This window comes from Dermacentor albipictus, chromosome 7 (assembly GCF_038994185.2).
Source record: "Dermacentor albipictus isolate Rhodes 1998 colony chromosome 7, USDA_Dalb.pri_finalv2, whole genome shotgun sequence".
Lineage (NCBI taxonomy): Eukaryota > Metazoa > Arthropoda > Arachnida > Ixodida > Ixodidae > Dermacentor > Dermacentor albipictus.
This window is the reverse complement of record NC_091827.1, coordinates 50,892,531-50,910,575: the sequence shown is the minus strand read 5'-3', so window position 1 is coordinate 50,910,575 and position 18,045 is coordinate 50,892,531. Positions and strand designations below refer to the sequence as shown.

At 45.4% G+C, this 18,045-nt stretch overlaps 1 protein-coding gene across 4 annotated transcripts; it reads left to right on the top strand.

Moving 5' to 3' along the window:
- Positions 1–226: 226 nt before the first annotated feature.
- On the top strand, positions 227–17,719 carry LOC135910163 (uncharacterized). Of its 4 annotated transcripts, none has more exons than XM_070521255.1 (5): positions 227–254; positions 6,122–6,363; positions 11,808–11,915; positions 14,655–14,731; positions 17,616–17,719. In XM_070521255.1, exons 1-5 carry the CDS (start codon positions 242–244, stop codon positions 17,659–17,661), a joined length of 486 nt encoding a protein of 161 aa, XP_070377356.1. In that variant the 5' UTR covers positions 227–241; the 3' UTR covers positions 17,662–17,719. The 4 variants fall into 4 exon arrangements, with proteins under 4 accessions (XP_070377356.1, XP_065298282.1, XP_065298283.1 ...); XM_065442210.1 differs by lacking the exon at positions 227–254 and adding an exon at positions 1,562–1,729; XM_065442211.1 differs by lacking the exon at positions 227–254 and adding an exon at positions 1,562–1,735 and having other exon boundaries at positions 6,127–6,363.
- Positions 17,720–18,045: the final 326 nt, after the last annotated feature.

Here is an 18,045-nt window from a genome sequence, read left to right as displayed (position 1 = left end):
ATGTGCGCCGTCTTCTCGCTTGCCCTATGCTGGAGGTGCATGTGAACAAGTGCGCGCAAGGCTGAGGGGGAGGAGGAAGGTAAGGACGCGGTAGCGTGATCACGCTCGCGTATGGTGCGTGTCTCCTTCTATGGCCCAGGTGTGTCTGCGCTGGGCTATCCGCGCCTCTGAGTGCATGCGAAGTCCACGCTCCCTAGCTTGCAGGCAATCTCCCTAGGGTGCAAGGCCTGTGCGTGCCAAGATGGCTGGTGGTTGTACGCACGCTGTGTTCCCGCTTGCGTATAGTTCTGGACATCGCGTAATTTCATGTTTCGCGGACGCGTAGAAGCGAGTGGTAGCACGAAGCGTTCTCTGCCCTCTGTTTGAGCTCTTCATCACGCCAGCGTTCTGACAGCGAGTGTTCGCAGTCATCGAGTGAGGTCTAGTGATACTTGCCTGTGCACGCGTAGGACCATGCTCGTTAATTCAATGAGTAAGCGAATGCTTACCGCAATTTACACGAACGATAAAGCTACGAACCTTAGTTGGTGTAGTTCTCTAATGTTTTGCTATCGCTATCATTGTTCTGCCTTTCAGGTGAAACTGCAACTTCTTTTAAAACTAATTCGCAATTCGGTGCATCGAGACGATGACAATTAAGCAGCAATAACGAAGCTTATACGCGAGAGATAGAAGTTGTACGGTTGGTGTAAGCACTTACAGGAGCAGCCGCTCGTATTGGAAGCACCCCATTTCTAAAAATAATGTACAATTGCTCTGTACTCGTACTAGCAGATGGGCCAGAAACTTCGAGCCTAACAAAGAATGTTTACAAGGAGCTAAGGGCAACACAGCAAACGACGGAAAGATATAAGCGTAACGTTTTAACGTAACGGTCGTTTTTATGAAACTACGATCGGGTGATGGGGGAGGCAGTGTTGTAGCCGATATCTTTGTTTTGACTAAGAGGAAGAAATCTAAGCAAGTTACCATCTTGCTGAGAGCACAAGCATACATGGTGGACCTACACAGTATCCTGACCGCTGTAGAAGTAAGGGCAACGCGGTCGAAAATGGCCGAGAATTTCGCAGTGTGACAACAACATAACGAGCTTCGCAGTCTGAGGAAGATGAATTCACATGACTTTATACAGGGACAATTGGAGGTTGCCGGGAGAGGCCTTCGTCTTGGAGCTGACATTACTAAGACTATTGAGAATGGTTCTATTGCTAATATAGATGCTACCGAACGATATATGAAGCAGCTGCACGCCGAACGTCTCGCTTACTCGAAAACACCTGCTATATCGAGTTATTATGCCAATGCAAGCTCATTCAGAGCTTTCCTTCTTGCGCGCACGCGCTATAACGATTTCTTTTGCGTCCAATTGAATAGATGATTCTTGTACACATGCTTTTGATTGCGCGTCACAACTTCCAGTCGAGCTAACAATATTCGTTTATTCTTACGACGCCAAACATCTGCTGAAGCGGATCTATAGCAAAGACATGAAAGCAAAATGGTGACATTCGCTGGCCGCTTTGTGCGCTCAGAGATAAAGCGTAAGTTTCTGTTTAGGTGTCTGAACAAGGAGACTGTCGCGTACGACCAAGTGCCAGAGATGTATACGTGAGCCCAGTCGACGCGATGTGGACCACCACTTCAGAACAGTCACGTTAATCGAAAGAGGACGCCGCGCCTGTGCATTGCGTACCTTTCACGATTAGGGCGTTGGCCGAGCACCCCAAAGGCAAGGGTATATTCACTTCTTCTTGGTGTAATCATTGCGTAATAGCGTAAATAATTGAAATATTTGTGAATGATATTGCTGGCTGCCGCGGATGTCGATTGAACCCCCTTCTCGTCGGCTGTTGATTATGGCCGAGAGAAACCAAAACAAGCGAATATGTGGAGAAGGTGTCAGTGAACACATAGTGCTGCAGAACGTTTGCATGTAAAGTCGTGCGCTTGTAACGCAATATAGCGAAAGTACAGATGTAAAGACAGAGTTACATAATTGCGAGCAAGGGTGAAGAGGCGCACGCGTCATAAAGGCAATATAACGCATGGTCGTTTGCAGAATATATACGTGAAGTCGTCAAGCTAGGGTGATTCTTCATGGTTCTTCCGCTGGGCCCGTTATGAAAGGCGAAGCAGGTTTATCGCGATGTTTACTTTGGACCGCATCGAGTCACGCTTACAATAATTTTGCTGCAGTTATTGCTATTTGTAGACGTTCTAAGATCACAGGAGGGGTAGGATGCTCCCAGTTTTTGCGGGACTTACTTCTTAGGCTATATGTCACTACTCCGCTTCCCACAGCTTTCATAATTGACACTCTAGAACGCTCATGCTGAGTATAGCATGTAGAATGAAAGTGTTCGACCTGGAATAAGAAAACTCATAAAAAAAGAAACTAAAATATCTATGCGTCAAGCACCTGCATCCTTCAAAGGAGCTGCCAGATCATGTTTCGTTCATCGTTCATGGAGGGCATCTGGTTCACCACCTTCCAGCTTCCTCGGCAACCTCGAGGATGCTGGTCTTTATTTTCTTGGCTACAGCACCGCGCAGAATTGTGCATTAAAGCATGCGGTCGATCAGAGACAGGCTATTTGAAGACAAACGTTGCTCTGGTTCATTCACCTATGGTAGCGCTTCATCCAATGAACGAATAACTCACTCACTCACTCACTCACTCACTCACTCACTCACTCACTCACTCACTCACTCACTCACTCACTCACTCACTCACTCACTCACTCACTCACTCACTCACTCACTCACTCACTCACTCACTCACTCACTCACTCACTCACTCAATCAATCAATCAATCAATCAATCAATCAATCAATCAATCAATCAATCAATCAATCAATCAATCAATCAATCAATCAATCAATCAATCAATTTTTGGAGATACAGAGGGATGTCTCATACAGGTAGGTGCAGGGTGTGACAGCACAAAATGTATCGATGGGTAAAGGGGCCAGACAGACGACACGAACTGACTTCCTTGCCGGCGTGTTTGCTGGCACTGCTCCACCTGGACGTCGAGCGAGAGGAATAAAGGGCATTCGAGGGGCTCGGTATTTTGTCAGTCACGATCATACCAAGTGACATATAAGGTGAAGCAACAGAAATAACATATAGTCGTGGGTAGCTTACATGCACGTCGCCCTCATTTCAATGCGAAAATAATCAAATGCACGCCACCCTACCTACTTTAGTCCCTTCAAAGCAATCGTCGTACTGGAACCGAGATAAAGAGGAAAAAAATAAGCAAAAAACAAAGATTAGCCTTTTTCATGCTATCACCTAAGTTTCATGACGGAGAATATTTTCATGGCACACTTGTGTGCCAGTTTGGGCACTACATTTATGCAAAGTATACTACAACGGCGAAATAAAAACTAATCAGGAGATCTTGAATAATCACGAGGCATGCAAGCACTCCAGTGGCGGCTGTGTTGAGAAGTACCAATCAAGGACACCTCCATGCCCAACATTTTAATCGTTCTCTCCTTATTTTTTTTAAATTTTGTTTTTCTGTAAATCTTATTTGGCTGCGATGATACGCAACGCACAGTATTCTGCCTCCTTCCGTCTCGCTTTCTCTTTCTTTCTTTTGTTATGCGAACAAAGAAAATTTATACACGTGAAACGCAAAATGTTTCGCGTAGAAAACACTCAATCGATTTATATTAACATGATTTCCTTTAAGAGCAAGTGCACTGTAATGAATGGTGAAATTGCATAGCGAGTTGAGATATAAGTCGCTGCGGCTGAGCTGCGATTGATGTCCCGTGAGTGTACTTTGCCCCTGTGGGACTCGAATGTTTTCACAATGTGTCGGTTGCGTTCGTTGTATCCGGACATACGGATGCACCTCCCGCCTGGATTACCCCGACGTGAACAGACTGTGCTCTACCATCTGTGGCTAGGCGTTGCCTTTACAAACGCCTATGCTTTCCTCATAGGAATGGCCAACAGCCCCACGTGCGACACATGTAACATCGACGAGACGCTCGCACACATTATCTGTGTCTGCCCGCGATACAGTGCTGAGAGACCAGTGATGTGCAGAGTACTGGACCAGTTGGACAATCGTCCACTTTCAGAACTAAAAGCTTTAGGCCAATGCTCCGAAAGAACATCCGCGTTGAAGGCCTTACTCGCGCTAGTAAGGTTCTTGCGGTCCACGGGGCTTCACGACAGACTCTAAGAATGCCGCCCCCTACCGCTCTGTAGTGTACGCGCTTTGTTCGTGCTTGTCTCCCTTTCTTTATATCTGCCCCTTCTACTCTGTTTCTCTTTTTATCCCTCTTAACACTTCCCCCTGCGCAGGGTAGCCAACCGGAACTACCTCTGGTTAACCTCCCTGCCTTTCTCTGCTATATTTTCTCTCTCTCTCCCTAATATCAAAGCAATTCAAGGGCTTGTAACCCAGCCAAACCGCGCCATACAGATATCACAATTACATAAAATGTGCCTTTTAGGGTGCCTGAAGCGAGTCACTTCAATACAACGTAAACCCACATGAAAGATAGGAAATGTTTCCCAACGAGATGGCGAATAGAAACTGGCATACGCTGCACGTGAATTTTTTCGCATCGTGCCTCAGCATTGAAACGCTTATGCACTGCAATCGCATTATCCGGAAAATTTTAAACAAACGAAATAACAATAGAGACATGTTTCAAGTCTGTGAACTTTCTTTTAGCAACGAGATGATGTTAATGCATGCCTACGTCCTGCGTCAATTACTTGTAGGCGTGCCGGGATCCCAAGTGTGCAACATTCAAGGTGAAAGCCTTTCTTGCGTTCAAAGAGCAGTGACACCGCATTTTGATTGTCAAAAGAAGACCGCGAGAATATTCTCGACACTTGAAAGTCACCGTGAAAGAGCACAGCATTTATCACCTCTTTGGGCCTTTCCAAGCAACCTATTCAGAGAACTTGGTGGTCGAATTCTATGATAGGCGTCGTCAACTGACCTTTTTAACAGTTGCAATAGCTATAGTTGACAGCCGGAAGGCTAAGCGAAGAATCGCATTGAAGAATCAGGTTTAGAGTTTGCGTACTGACGTGGGAGATTTCACGATGCTACAAACTCCTTTTGTGAGAGTCGCTGTCACCTGTTTTTAAAAGACAGGCTGGGAGAAAGAAGTTAGAGTCGTAACGTCAGAAAGAAGAGCAGATGCTTGCAAGTTCGCTTACCGCCAAGCAACACAAAGCAAACACTGGCGAGTTTCGGCTTTGTACCGCATGTCAAACGAAAAGGAGCGAAAAAAAAAAGCTGCACATTGACTGGCGGAAGGATAATAATCTTGATTCAACATTGCCACGCAAGCGTTACTTCTTGTTCTGCGTATCTCTGACACAGATACTTCGAATAACTCTAATGTTTCTTTCTTTGTTTTTTAAAGTGCGTGTTCATTTAACACCACTTATGGCCTAGCTGTGATAACTCTCTTGTACTCCAACATGCCTGCGTTATGACTGTAGCCTTCCCTTGTCACAACCATGCGTAAAGCATAAGCCACGACCGGGCCCATGCGATATCTGCCTGAAACACACTTATCCTAATATAATTTATTTATTTATTTACACATACTGCAGCCCCTTTACGGGGCTATTGCAGGAGGGGGTTAGACAACAGGAAGTCATACAAAAACAAGTAAACAATAACGTTTAAAAATTCACTAGAAATAAGGCAGATGACACAAATGAAACTCAAAATAACAGCAACACTGAGAGTGAGTACAAAAACGAGAATGAGTCAGTACACCGCAACAAGAAAATACATAAAATCAGGTGTAGTTAACTTTTAACAGGAAATCGTTTAATGGCAGTGACCTAATTGTTCCGGGAATGAAGTTCCACAATTCAATAGTACGTGGGAAAAAGCTGTATTTAAATTTATTAAATCGAGAAAAGTAAGTTTTAATATTAAGGCTATGGTGACTGCTACTTGACCGGGGAATATCTGAAGGAATATATCTGGGATGTGAGACACGATAAGAAAAATTGACGATGCCATGCAGAAACTTCGATGAATCAATGTGACGGCGTGTGGATGAAGGGGTCGATGTCGAAATATGCCGATGTATAATTCATTGACGCGTCATCGACCATTTGCGCAGGGCCAGTCTTTCTCCGCGTTCTCAACGATGCTTGTGTGCCTGGTACCGGTCGTGCTGGCGACCTTAGCTGCCGGGGCAGGCCTCACTGACGCATACTACGCGCCTACCAAGAAGTTCGAGGTACACGAGTCCGCCTTCCACCAGTACATGCATCTTGCAGTAGAACTGGCGCGCTTCAAGTCACAGGGCCGGCGACCGGCCTTGTACCTGTTGGGCCTGAGGAGAGTTATTTGGCCGGTGAGTGGGTTTGGAGTGCCCCTTCTTCACCCTCCTGCCCTAACGTCAACGTTCTTATTTTTATGCGAAGCATATTACGAGAGCTCAAACCAGCTCCTCAGGCGCGGCGGTGTCGCCATGAAACCACGTGACACCGTGACGTCACGACAGAGGAGAAGTGGCTTTGGCTCAACTCTTGCAAGACGGGCTGGGTGGGAATCGAACCAGGGTCTCCGGAGTGTGGGACGGAGACGCTACCACTGAGCCACGAGTACGACGCTTCAAAGCGGTACAAAAGCGCCTCTAGTGAATGCGGTGTTGCCTTAGAAACGAGCTGTTTCTAAGGCGTGCGTCTTTTGCTCAGGCGCACATTTCGTTGCCGCGCCGAACGCTGCTTTGCTCGACGCTCACCGCGTCCAATGCGGGGCGCGTAGTCGCTGCCCTGTAGCCCATTGTCTTACACCCCTTGGCGGGTCGACGGGAACGCTGTCGCGTTCCACTCTTGAAGGCGAAGCAGTAATGCATGAGTTGTTTCTTCGTCTAGCCGAACCAAATATAGCCAAGCAACAGCAGTTCACCAGGCTAAACAGTGGTTCAACAACTAAAATAAAGGCTAGTATGCTTCGCATCCTGGGCTTAACCTTACCTAAGCCACAGCCATTTTTTTTTCTTATTTATTCATAGCGTGTGCCTTACCAGGCGCTTGCAGCAGGGAGCCTACGCGAAGTGAACTTGCGAAAAAAAACCGCAAGGAAGAAGCTAGGTCCAAGAATATTCGGAACTGGTGCGATGAATAACTGAGCTAGATTGTTTGATCTATTGACGAGGTCTACTGTTCCCAAGAGACAGTTAGGCTATTAGGCCCGCCGTAGGGGGAGGGCTCTGAGGTGTTCCGCCATTTCACCACTATCGAAATGCGGCTTCCGTGGCCAGAATTTGAACCCGTGCCCAGGGGCTTAGCAGCGCAATGTCTCCACTGAGTCACCACGAAAGATACTGAGCTTGAAGAAAAAAGAATAATTTTGTAGCCTTAGTCGGAATTTTTCTTTTTCATAAAATTATCGTTTTCGTGCTTTATTTGGATGCGGAGCACATACCACTTTGAACAAACATTCAACTGGCAGTAAGCGCTTGTTCAGTGACACGCGTCCTTCCTTTTTTCGACCATTCGCGGGTGCTGTACCATCTCAAAAAACGGGCTCCTAGTTCATCCAGTACTAACTGCAGTGCCACAGAAACACTTAACCACTTAATGTTGGGCTACCTCTCACTTAGCGCGCAGTGCGATGTCATTTACAGAGAGTACCGCTCACTTGCCTTACCATGTGCTGTATTGAACGAAATCTTTTAAAACTTGCCTCTGTGTTTAGACGTGAACAAAATCACAGGGCTCTGCCGTCATTTGTGAGGACATCAAATTTAGACATTGACTTACAACCGCATATCTGTGGTTATTGTATTGTGTGTTTTCGTGGAGCATACGCCAGGATACTGAGAGCAGCACCGTTGTGCGCAATCAGGTTTTCATGTTGTTGTGCCCCATATCTGCACAGTCCACTTATTTAAACTCATAAATTGAAAATTTCTTCGCCCCTGCCTTCGACTTTTCCACTACTGCCGCAGCTGCTGCTTCTCGCACGTCGCGTCGGGGGGAGGGGGTGCTTGACAGCGTGTATAATCACATTTCATGAGCGCGGGAGAGGAAAAAGGCGACGCAAGAAAGCATACCTCGTTTGAGGAGACCTTTCCAAAGGCGGTCCTCTCCTGGGGCACCCTTCCCGTCGCCACAATGTCCTCTAGGCTGCGGTAATTACCTTTGACATCCCTGAAAAAGAATCGCAAAAGCTGCAGCGCGTTGCTCTGCACTCACGCACAAGAGTCTGCAGAGGAGTTAGAAAGAGGCAAGGCATCCGAAGAGTAGGATGCTCGACCCATTCAACTATTGCCACTGTTGGCTCGTGCCATACATGGGAGGAAAGCTTCACTTTGTTACTGTCTTGTGTCGGTAAGTGTATCAATCAATCAATCAATCAATCAATCAATCAATCAATCAATCAATCAATCAATCAATCAATCAATCAATCAATCAATCAATCAATCAATCAATCAATCAATCAATCAATCAATCAATCAATCAATATTTACTATGCCCAGGAACAACCATAAGGTCTGGGTGCTCGCGCATGTATACACCGAAAAAAAGAAGAAAAAGAACTACAGGGGAATATAAGCAAAACGAAAAACAACGAATAAAAAGAACAATAACGAAGAGCGTACATACAAGAGGGTTCAAAGGGAATACAAAAGAAAAAGAAAGGAGAAGGGCAGTTGAACAATATGTGGAGCTATGAGACAGCAACGCACACCTCGGAAAAGAATAATGACAGCTAGTTATGAAAAATATCAAGATCATGAAAATAAGCGTTATAAAGATTCAGTATTCTACGGATGGTAGAATGCTGGCAGGAACATGGAAATGCCTGCGTTCTCCGGCGATCTTGCGCGAAATACGAAATATGATACAACTGACGACTTCAGTGCAGACGAGGACACCGTGAAGGAGTTTGAATATAAAAACAAAAACAAAAGGTTAGTGCGACTACGTGAGCAGCGAAGTGACGGCAATGCTAATAATGCAAGAAAGGTAGAACAAGGTTCGGCGTCGGTGGTAGCAAAACGGTTGTGAAATGTGCCTAGAAAGTATTTCTGGACATGTCACCGTTGGATCTAGAAATGCCATTCCAGACGACTGATGCGTATTCGATTTGAGGAAGACAGAGTGCTATGTGCAACTTGCGGAATGTTGTAGGAGAGTTCAATTACCTCGACTGTCTGCAAACAGAGACAAGAGAGCGAATACCTCGCATTGCAACGCGTTTAGTATGAGCTGAAAAGTGTAAGATTGTAGCAAAAAACATACCGAGATCATTGATCTCAGAGACCTTATACGATAGTACAGAATCTACAGAACATGAAAAATAAATACTTGCTCTTTTGCGTGTGAAAGTCATGGCTTTGGACTTAGCAGCATTCAAGTTGAGGTTATCTTTGCAGCATTGAGAAAACGAAAACTGGTCAGACTGCAGGATGCGAAAGTTATCAGCAGTATGAATTTTCTTAATTTTTTTTAATGTCATCGGCATATAGAAGGAATGAAGAATTCCGATTAGCAGAAAGAACGTCATTATTAAAATGAAAGAAAAAGGAGTGGTCCTAATGCAGACCCGTGAGGGACGCCACTGGTTGCCACGTAAAAAGAAGACGTTTGGCTATTGACGTTAACATAACATATTCTATCAAGACGAAACTGCACAAGAGAGTAACGAGTCAAAACCAAAGTGTATGCGCTTGATAGAAGCAGTGAGTGGTTGACTACATCAAAAGCTTTGCTGAGGTCACAGTAAATAGCGCCCACTTGCCCCCTTGAAGTACCGGCGCTAAGATCTGCGTCATGAAACATTCGAGATTTGTGACGATGGAGTGGCCGGCGAGAAATCCATGGTGATTTGGAATCAATCAGTTCTTCACAGTAAAATAGAATACGTTGTGAAGCGCAAGCTGAAGAATCTTAGACGTGAGACAGAGAAGAGAAATCGGGCGGTAATTGCAGACATTGGTTTTACAGCCAGACTTAAATACAGCAAAATACACAAGCAGTTTTCCACATGTAAAGGAAGGCGGAAGTATCCACATAGTTAGTAAATATATGCAGATATAATGAGCAGATATACTGTCGTAAACTTCTAGAATTGCGGAGGGCCAACCATCAGAGCCGCAGGATAGGGAAAACCTCAAGCGCTGAATGCATTCGGTGATGAGCTTTTCATCAACCAAGAAAGCACTATATGTATAGGAGCCGAAGTATGCTGCTGATTGACACTTGACGTTGAAACCTGAAGTTTTATATAAGGATGAGAAATGAGCTGCAAAACAATTCATCACTGCTGGAACTTCCACTCCCCAAGAGCGGAGCAGGTGAAAACACTCTCCAGGTTCACTAGAGCACTCGTGAATATGCTTCGAAAATTATGCCAGCCGGTCAGAGGGGCTATTTTCCTAGAACGCGATATATGAGTCGTGATCCCGCTTATAGAAGCGTTTACAGAGATCAAAGCACAGCTAGGACTTCTAGATTTTCGGTACACGCAATCTTTATGCTATATAAGTTGAGATGAAAACCATCGGGCACACTCTGAGCGTTTAGGTTTAGGTTTAGGGGAACGTATTTGAGCATGCTGCTCTAAACAAGTTCCGTAAACTGACCTACTTGGTCATAAAATTGGTTTCGTCTGTAACTAGGGACCAATTTGTGGTGGACAAGAAATCACAGAAATCAACATAATCACCGCGTTTGAAAGCAAAGCATACTAATTAATTTATGCCACTGGAGGAGCTCTGCCTGAATGCTGACGCCGAGGCGCTCATCTTTAGTGACGGGTGACACTTATCGGGATGCCGCAAGAGAAATTTCAGAACGAGAGACATACATAACTTGAGCACTCGATATAGAAAGGTCTAAGACGTTACCACAGCAATTTCAGAACAAGATATGCCGCGAAAGAGGATAGTAGTTCAGAAAGTCTAACAACAACCTGAACTTGTTCGCAATGTGATGATTTTAACGAGAATATCTAAGCGTGTTTCAGTGAAAAGCGTTAACATCACCAAGAATGGTTACTATCTGCTTGCTATTCGGAGATATTACACTTTCAATAGACGCGACTACTTCGTAAAACAAGACAAGATAAATATTCCGCGGTACATAGAAAGATCCAATTACAATATTTCATTACGCGCTACGCTTACTTGAAGCCTAATCAAGTGCTGCCTATTATTAATATTAAAAGCTGACACTCATTTTAGATTACGCTAAGGCGGATGAACGCGAAAGCCTGCGCACTCACGAGACATCCATTAAATTACTTGACATTCTCATTGGATTTCGTTGTTACTTCCTATTACTTGTTTTCTCCCATTAAAGGTGGGGAGTTCAAGTGCCTTAATTAAATGTATCTTTAGTAACTGTGATTTAAGTTTCTTGCCTTAAGTAACACCAAAGAACATGGATTGAATTCCAACCAAAGGTGTTGTCTCGAGTACCCTTGTGAACACATATGCTAATTAATTCTGTCTGAATGAACACACAAAGGTCGTTGGCTCAATTCCAACCAAAGTGGTGGATTCGACTTCCACCAAAGCTCGAGGACTCGAACCCGAATTTTGGTGCCACTAAATTTTCCGGATGGTTAAATTTTCTATCCATCATCCATAAAAGACTTTCGCCTTAGTAATACTCCTTCAAATTACCCTTGAAACCTTGTGGGTGGCGTCACACAGCGGAGCAGTGGGGATTTAGGTTAGACATACAAAGGCGATCTGATCACTTTACTATAGGTGATTGAACGTTAGTGGCACAAATCCACTTCAAAATGCCGGACGTGACGTCTGCTTATTTCCGTTTCCAGAAAGGAAAAAATAACATAGTCATTCTCACCATTGACGTCACCGACTCGACCTGCAAAAGGTGGCCAAGGAATCCACGGAACTTCCAGTGTAAGCCAAAGGTACCCTCGGTAAGTGTCAGCCTTAGTGCCAAGCTTCGAGTTGTCGTCTAATCAAACGTCATTTCTTGTTCATACCTTTCATTCACGGAAAGCCTTTGTCACTGTAGGAAAAGAAAGGGGCAACTATAAAAGGAGACTTCCAGCGTTTTAACAACAACAACAACAACAACAACAACAACAACAACAACAACAACAACAACAACAACAACAACAACAACAACAACAACAGCAACAACAACAACAACAACAACAACAACAACAACAACAACAACAACAACAACAACAACAACAACAACAACAACAACGACAACAACAACAACAACAACAACAACAACAACAACAACAAATAGCAACAACACATTAGGTGGTGTAATGAAGCGCTAGGGAAAAGCAGCCCTCTTCTACTGCTCCCCTATCCTTCTGCTGTGGCAGCGAGAGAGGTGAATGGCGGTCGCCTTCCGCGCTGGCGCTGGCACCGCGTAGGACAACAGTCTTATGAGGAAAGGGCTTGTAAGTACAGCCACCAACATTTCAAAATTATGGGGTTTTACATGCCAAAACCGCGATTTGATTACGAGACACGCCATAGTGGGAGACTCAGGAATAATTTGGACCACCAGGGGTTCTTTAACGTGCATCTGAATATAAGTACACAGGTGTTTTCGCATTTCACCCTCACCAGAATGCGACCACCGTGGCCAGGATTCGATTCCGCAACGTCGTGCTTAGCAGCCAAAATATACACCAACATTATCGTTGCAGACGTGCTAATTAGAGACTCTGTTCTTTTCGGAATCACGCAATGAAGCAAACGCTTACAGCGAGCACAAAAGAATCAATATTACGCGCAGTTGAGACGCATCTTGAATGCCAGCTAGACCCTCAGCTTGCAAGAGGCATGGACACCGTCTCACATCGTCTCTGCCTCAGAACTGCTTCCACAAAGCACTTTTTATCTTGAATTAGGCGTGTGACCTATTCAGCAAGTTCATGCAGCGCCAACGACGAAGATGTATACCACTGCTCTTTGACTGTCCTACGGACAACACAAAGACAGCTTTTCGAAAAAGAAATCTGTTTACTTGATTCACATCGGACTTTTTCTCTCACCAAAGCGTTAGGTGCATGGACATCGACAGTAGTGCATCACAATGCAATGGCATCGTGTCAACGCTTCTTTGAAGACACCGGCGGCTGAGACGAATATTAGCTCTACGGCGTTGTGTGCACCTCATTCTTGCGTATGAGATTTGTATGTACCCGAGGCATTCGTGGATCTTGTTGCGAGAACTTTTCTATCGAGACTTTTACTCTTAGCGCTATTATATGTGCTGTTTCGTTTAGGAATCTTCTAGTGAGAGAATTCACACACATACACACGCACACACACGCACGCGCACACACGATCAGGCGATCTTCTTCGTCACAATATATATATATATATATATATATATATATCAGTATGATATTGTTAACCAACTAATAAATTGTAGCTATCTTCAACAAGTCGTGCGTTTACTTTTGTGTCAAAAACCAAAATTGTATGCTAGTTGCATATTAGAAATTGCCTGGTCCTAATGCGGAAGGTTGGGCATGCTATTTTGTTGCCAGCGTCACCAGCTCCTCCTGAAATGTTTGGTGACCAATGCTGTTCGCCCTCTCTACTGGCATCAAGACGCCATTCTGACGTCGTCTTTTTCCAAATGTAGCAATCACTTCATTTGCTTATAAGATGCAAGGTGTGTCGGTTCGGTGTTCACTTTACTGATGCACGTATTACACAATTTCGTTTTTGTCAAAGGTGGCACTTGACACGTATTCGTCAGGCAGAGATTGCGACAAATGCCGAAGTTTCCAGATACATGGTAGATGTTAATAAGTCAGCATGCGCCAAAGGCAATTCACCTAGTTGGATACACACATCAAGCGAGACGACCAAGTGTGTCATTGAAAAGTACACGAGGTCTTTCCTTAGAGTTAACACATCACAAACGTTGTACGTTGCCTGCGGAATATATCAAAATCCACGAGCTGGGTTGGTCGGAGAAGGAGCCATTACTTGCATAACAAATGATTGTGTGCAATTGTCAAATAAAAAATTTAATTTAAACCAGCTTTTAACAAAATATTTTAGGGCACATATGGCAAGTTGCGAAATTAAAGCACTGAGGTGTAAAGGTTCATGCATTTGAAAATAATTTTGGAATTGTTGATCCTGTTTCGAAATCAGCACCGTCAAAGTTGTGTTAGATATGCGGTATTGTTCCGCTCACTTTTCTAATGGAACACGTTTTGATGCACTGAAGGATGAAAATAACGGGAAGACGAACGTGTTTTGTCAACGTTTAGGGAACAAATACCTCAAAATTGGTGTCATCCTCAGTACTCGTTCCAACTGAACCTGCCTTGAGAACTCACAGGCTACAATTAATAAATTACAATTGGTTTCGTAAGGTAACTAGTTAAACGCCTAATTATTGAAATTTGATGAATTAAATAATTATACGTTATCATTTATGTCCGCCTCTTCAAGTAATCCAACGCAAGAACAAGAATTGTGCTATCTGCCATTACTGATGATAAAAATTTCTGTACAATTTAAGAAAGACACCTGACTTATTAAATGCGGTTCCCTTAATATTGAAGAACAACTTGGTGTATTGTTTACGAAGCAACAGAACAATATACTATATGTGCAGATTAATTTAGGCTCCGTGCTTCTGTAACCCAACTTTTTTTGTCGTGCAGCCCGTATATTCCTGCAAAGGCAGAATACTGGTCAGAAAAGGAGTGGAGTTCGTGAAACTTTTGTGGACAAAGTGCTGGTGAGTGTCGAGATCACCCGTGTCTCTTAGAGATGATGGCGACAATCACACCGAATGCGGTGTGTTGCAACGTCACTCGCCTAAAGTGTTTATTCCGCATCACAGGGCCAACATACGTGTATTCCGCTTATCAGACCCGTTTGAAGTGTTTACGATTACTTTTTGTTTTGTTTTGTCTATCGGCTGAGTGATGTTGAATGAGGTTGTATAGCATCCATGTCATGGAATAAGCATCGTTAACATTGCTCATGGTGACGCCGACTACGTCGAAGCGCCGAGTATTGACAGCACCGCTGGTGCCGCAAAACTGCCAAATGTCAGCTTCAAGAAAATCACAGTCATGCTCAGTTTGTGAAGACATGATAGCCGGTGTCGTCAAAGTAATCGCGACGAGGCCATATTACCAGAAATATTACCATATTACCTGATCCACTGGGAGGCAAGGGTCTCGGACGCCTCACGTCCCAGATTGGTGGCCATGACATGTTAGCAGCCAGGCAGTTATTTAATGAGCATAGTACATATTGCCTTCGTAGCAGACCATAGGCGCCCCTAGCGGCTCGCTTGGAAGCTGTACAATAAGGCAGGCATGACGTCAAACCGAGAATCGCACGCTGTGCGCTAGGAGCTATCGCGTTGGTATTTCTTTCTTTGCAATAAAAATATGCGAAACTGTCTTGGTGAAGCAGAGGGAAAATGATTAGTTTCCGGTCAAGTCGAGTGCGGGTTCTGTGCGTCACTTCCGGCGAGCTGCTATGACGATTCTAAGCCTTTCTTTCTTTAGTTGCAGCATGAAAAACACTTTTTGCCAATTTTTGTCTGAATGATCGTTTTCCAGTCTTCCGGAAGGGCCATCTTGATGGGTACTGGCTCGATCTGCCATCCTATTTTGCGTAGGAGGGCTCGTCCGTGTACCGTGTGACTGAGCCGGATTCTCTGATTAGAGAGGTGGGCTTCGATGAGCTCCTCCACAGTGTTGTGGGCGCCCATGTCTAGCAGTTTTTGAGTGGACGAGTAAATAGGCATGCCCAGTGCTTGTTTCGTTGCCTTACGAAGCATCGTGTTTAGGGTGTCCCTATTCGCCTACGTCAGCTGGAGATACGGCGCGGCGTAGGTAACCCGCGACACGACGAACGCGCGTACCAGGCGCATAGCATAGTCCTCTTTAAGTCCTCGGTTTCTGTTAGATACCCTCCGAATCATACCAAGTATCTGGTCGGTTGAAGTCTTGATGTTTGTGATGGCGGCCTGTGCCTTCCCGTCGCTCTGTAGTAGTAGGCCGAGAATCCTAATCTGCTGTGTTGGCTTGATCGTAGTTCCAGCGATGGTGATAGTCACGTTCGGCGGCAGCTCCTTCTTGGATTTTCCCGGTTGGATCATGAGCAGCTCTGATTTCTGGGGAGCGCAGCTCAGTCCGCACGACTTTGCGTACTCGTGCACGGTCGTTGCCGCCCGCTGCAAGACTTCCCTTCCCCGGAACATGACGCCGGGCAAGGACGACGAGAGGCGCACCGCGCGAGCTAAAGCACTAGCCCGGAAACTGGAAGAGAACCCCAGGGTCCTCTACGCGGACGCCTCGCTCCGAAAACACAGTGACCGTGCCGCGGTGGTGGTTACATCAAAAGACAGGCTGATCGTCAGCGCGTCCCTGAAGACAGCAGACCCCGCAGTTGCCGAAGAAGTGGCCGTGGCCCTCGCACTCACACAGCCGAGCGTGGACACCGTAGTCACCGACTCAAAGACAGCCTACAGAAGCTTCCGCAGGGGGGTAATCTCCTCCGCGGCCCGAGCCATTCTAGCCAAGCACAAGCCTCCGGGAGGAGCCATAGAGCTCGTGTGGGTCCCGGCTCACTCGCAGGTAGCAGGCAACACCATCGCCGACTACCATGCCCGAGAAATGTCGATCCGGGCCGAGCACGAGCCGGAAGAGCTACCGCACCCGGTTACCAGCTTTCGGGACATTACCCGGATGTATCGAGAGGAAAGGTGCAGACTGCCAGAACCGCACCCCAAACTCACCAGGCAACAACAGACGATCCTGCGTCGAGCGCAGGCGGGATCGCTTGCGCACCCCGTGCTCATGAACCGCATGTACCCTGCGGAATACGATATGCTCTGTCCTTTTTGCAGAAGAGAAAAGGGTACCCTGCCGCACGTCTTGGCAGAGTGCACAGAGCTCAAGACCCCCCCCCCCCCTCCTCCCCTTCCCACCAACACCCCCAAACCCCAACCCCTTGAGCGATGGGAGACCTTGTTATCCAGCCCCGCCCTACCGATTCAGCTCGCACTGACGGACAGGGGCCAGGAGCTGCTGGAAACATATGGGTCCCGTAACTAGGGAACCACCCCGTCTGGTGTCTGCGTGCACCACCGATTTATTTCGGGCCCAGCAAATGTTGCTTCATCATCATCATCTTGCCAATTTTTTATGATTCGTTAGAATTTCACGTACAGGATTTTTCTCGGTTTGCCAATATAAAACGTATAAAACGTTTTTTTTCGCGATGCCGAATTTGACTGCAATTGATACTTTAAGGTGTCATTCTTGAGCGATACGGCGTCCGCAGTAAGAAATGTGCCTTTCTCGCCACTCCTATTAAGTAGTGTGCTGTTTCTATTTAATATTGTGCAGCGTTATAGCAAGAGCAGTTTCCAAATCAACAGACGCCAGGTAAGTAGCTGTACCGAAAGTATATAAAGCAATCAGGATGCGGTTGAAGATAAAGCCAGTTTTCTTCACTGGAATATACCAACAATAAAACAGAAATAGTAAGTTAGTATCAGGAAACGAACACATCTTCTAGAACGCTACAGATTATGCTACGCGTTCACGAGTTTTATGATTTCCGCCTGAATTCTGTTACTTCTTTTTTTTCTGTTTCAGGTTAAGCACCTGTAGGAAGCGTGACTACGCCGGCTACGCCTTTTGATGCCCCGGTAAACATCTGCAAAATACAATAGGCGAAAGTAAAGAGAAAATATTGTGTTGTAGTGGCTTTATATTTTACTGAGATATGGGTTTCGGTCACCTGCCTGAGATGAATTGATGTTTAAGTTTCTGGAGGATGTCCACTCTGAAGCCATCCATTGCGTAAGCACTGTTAATCACTTGATGTTCATTTGCACCACGAACGTGTCGATTGACTGTATGCGATCCAATATGTAACATCACACACACAAAAAAAATCTGGGCAGATTTTCTACGTGGTAAGCCATTATTCTGGTTTTTAGCCACACCATGAATATCTTTCTTTCACGAAGAACGTTGAAGAAAAGGTGTTCTACCAGTTGAAGTCAACAGTTATTGAACTGGC

Bases quoted from the DNA above. Each gene is read 5' to 3' on its own strand.
- LOC135910163 (XM_070521255.1), top strand. The intron at 11,916-14,654 runs GTAAGTGTCAGC...TTTGTCGTGCAG, and splicing joins GTAAGCCAAAGGTACCCTCG to CCCGTATATTCCTGCAAAGG. The intron at 14,732-17,615 runs GTGAGTGTCGAG...TTTCTGTTTCAG, and splicing joins CTTTTGTGGACAAAGTGCTG to GTTAAGCACCTGTAGGAAGC.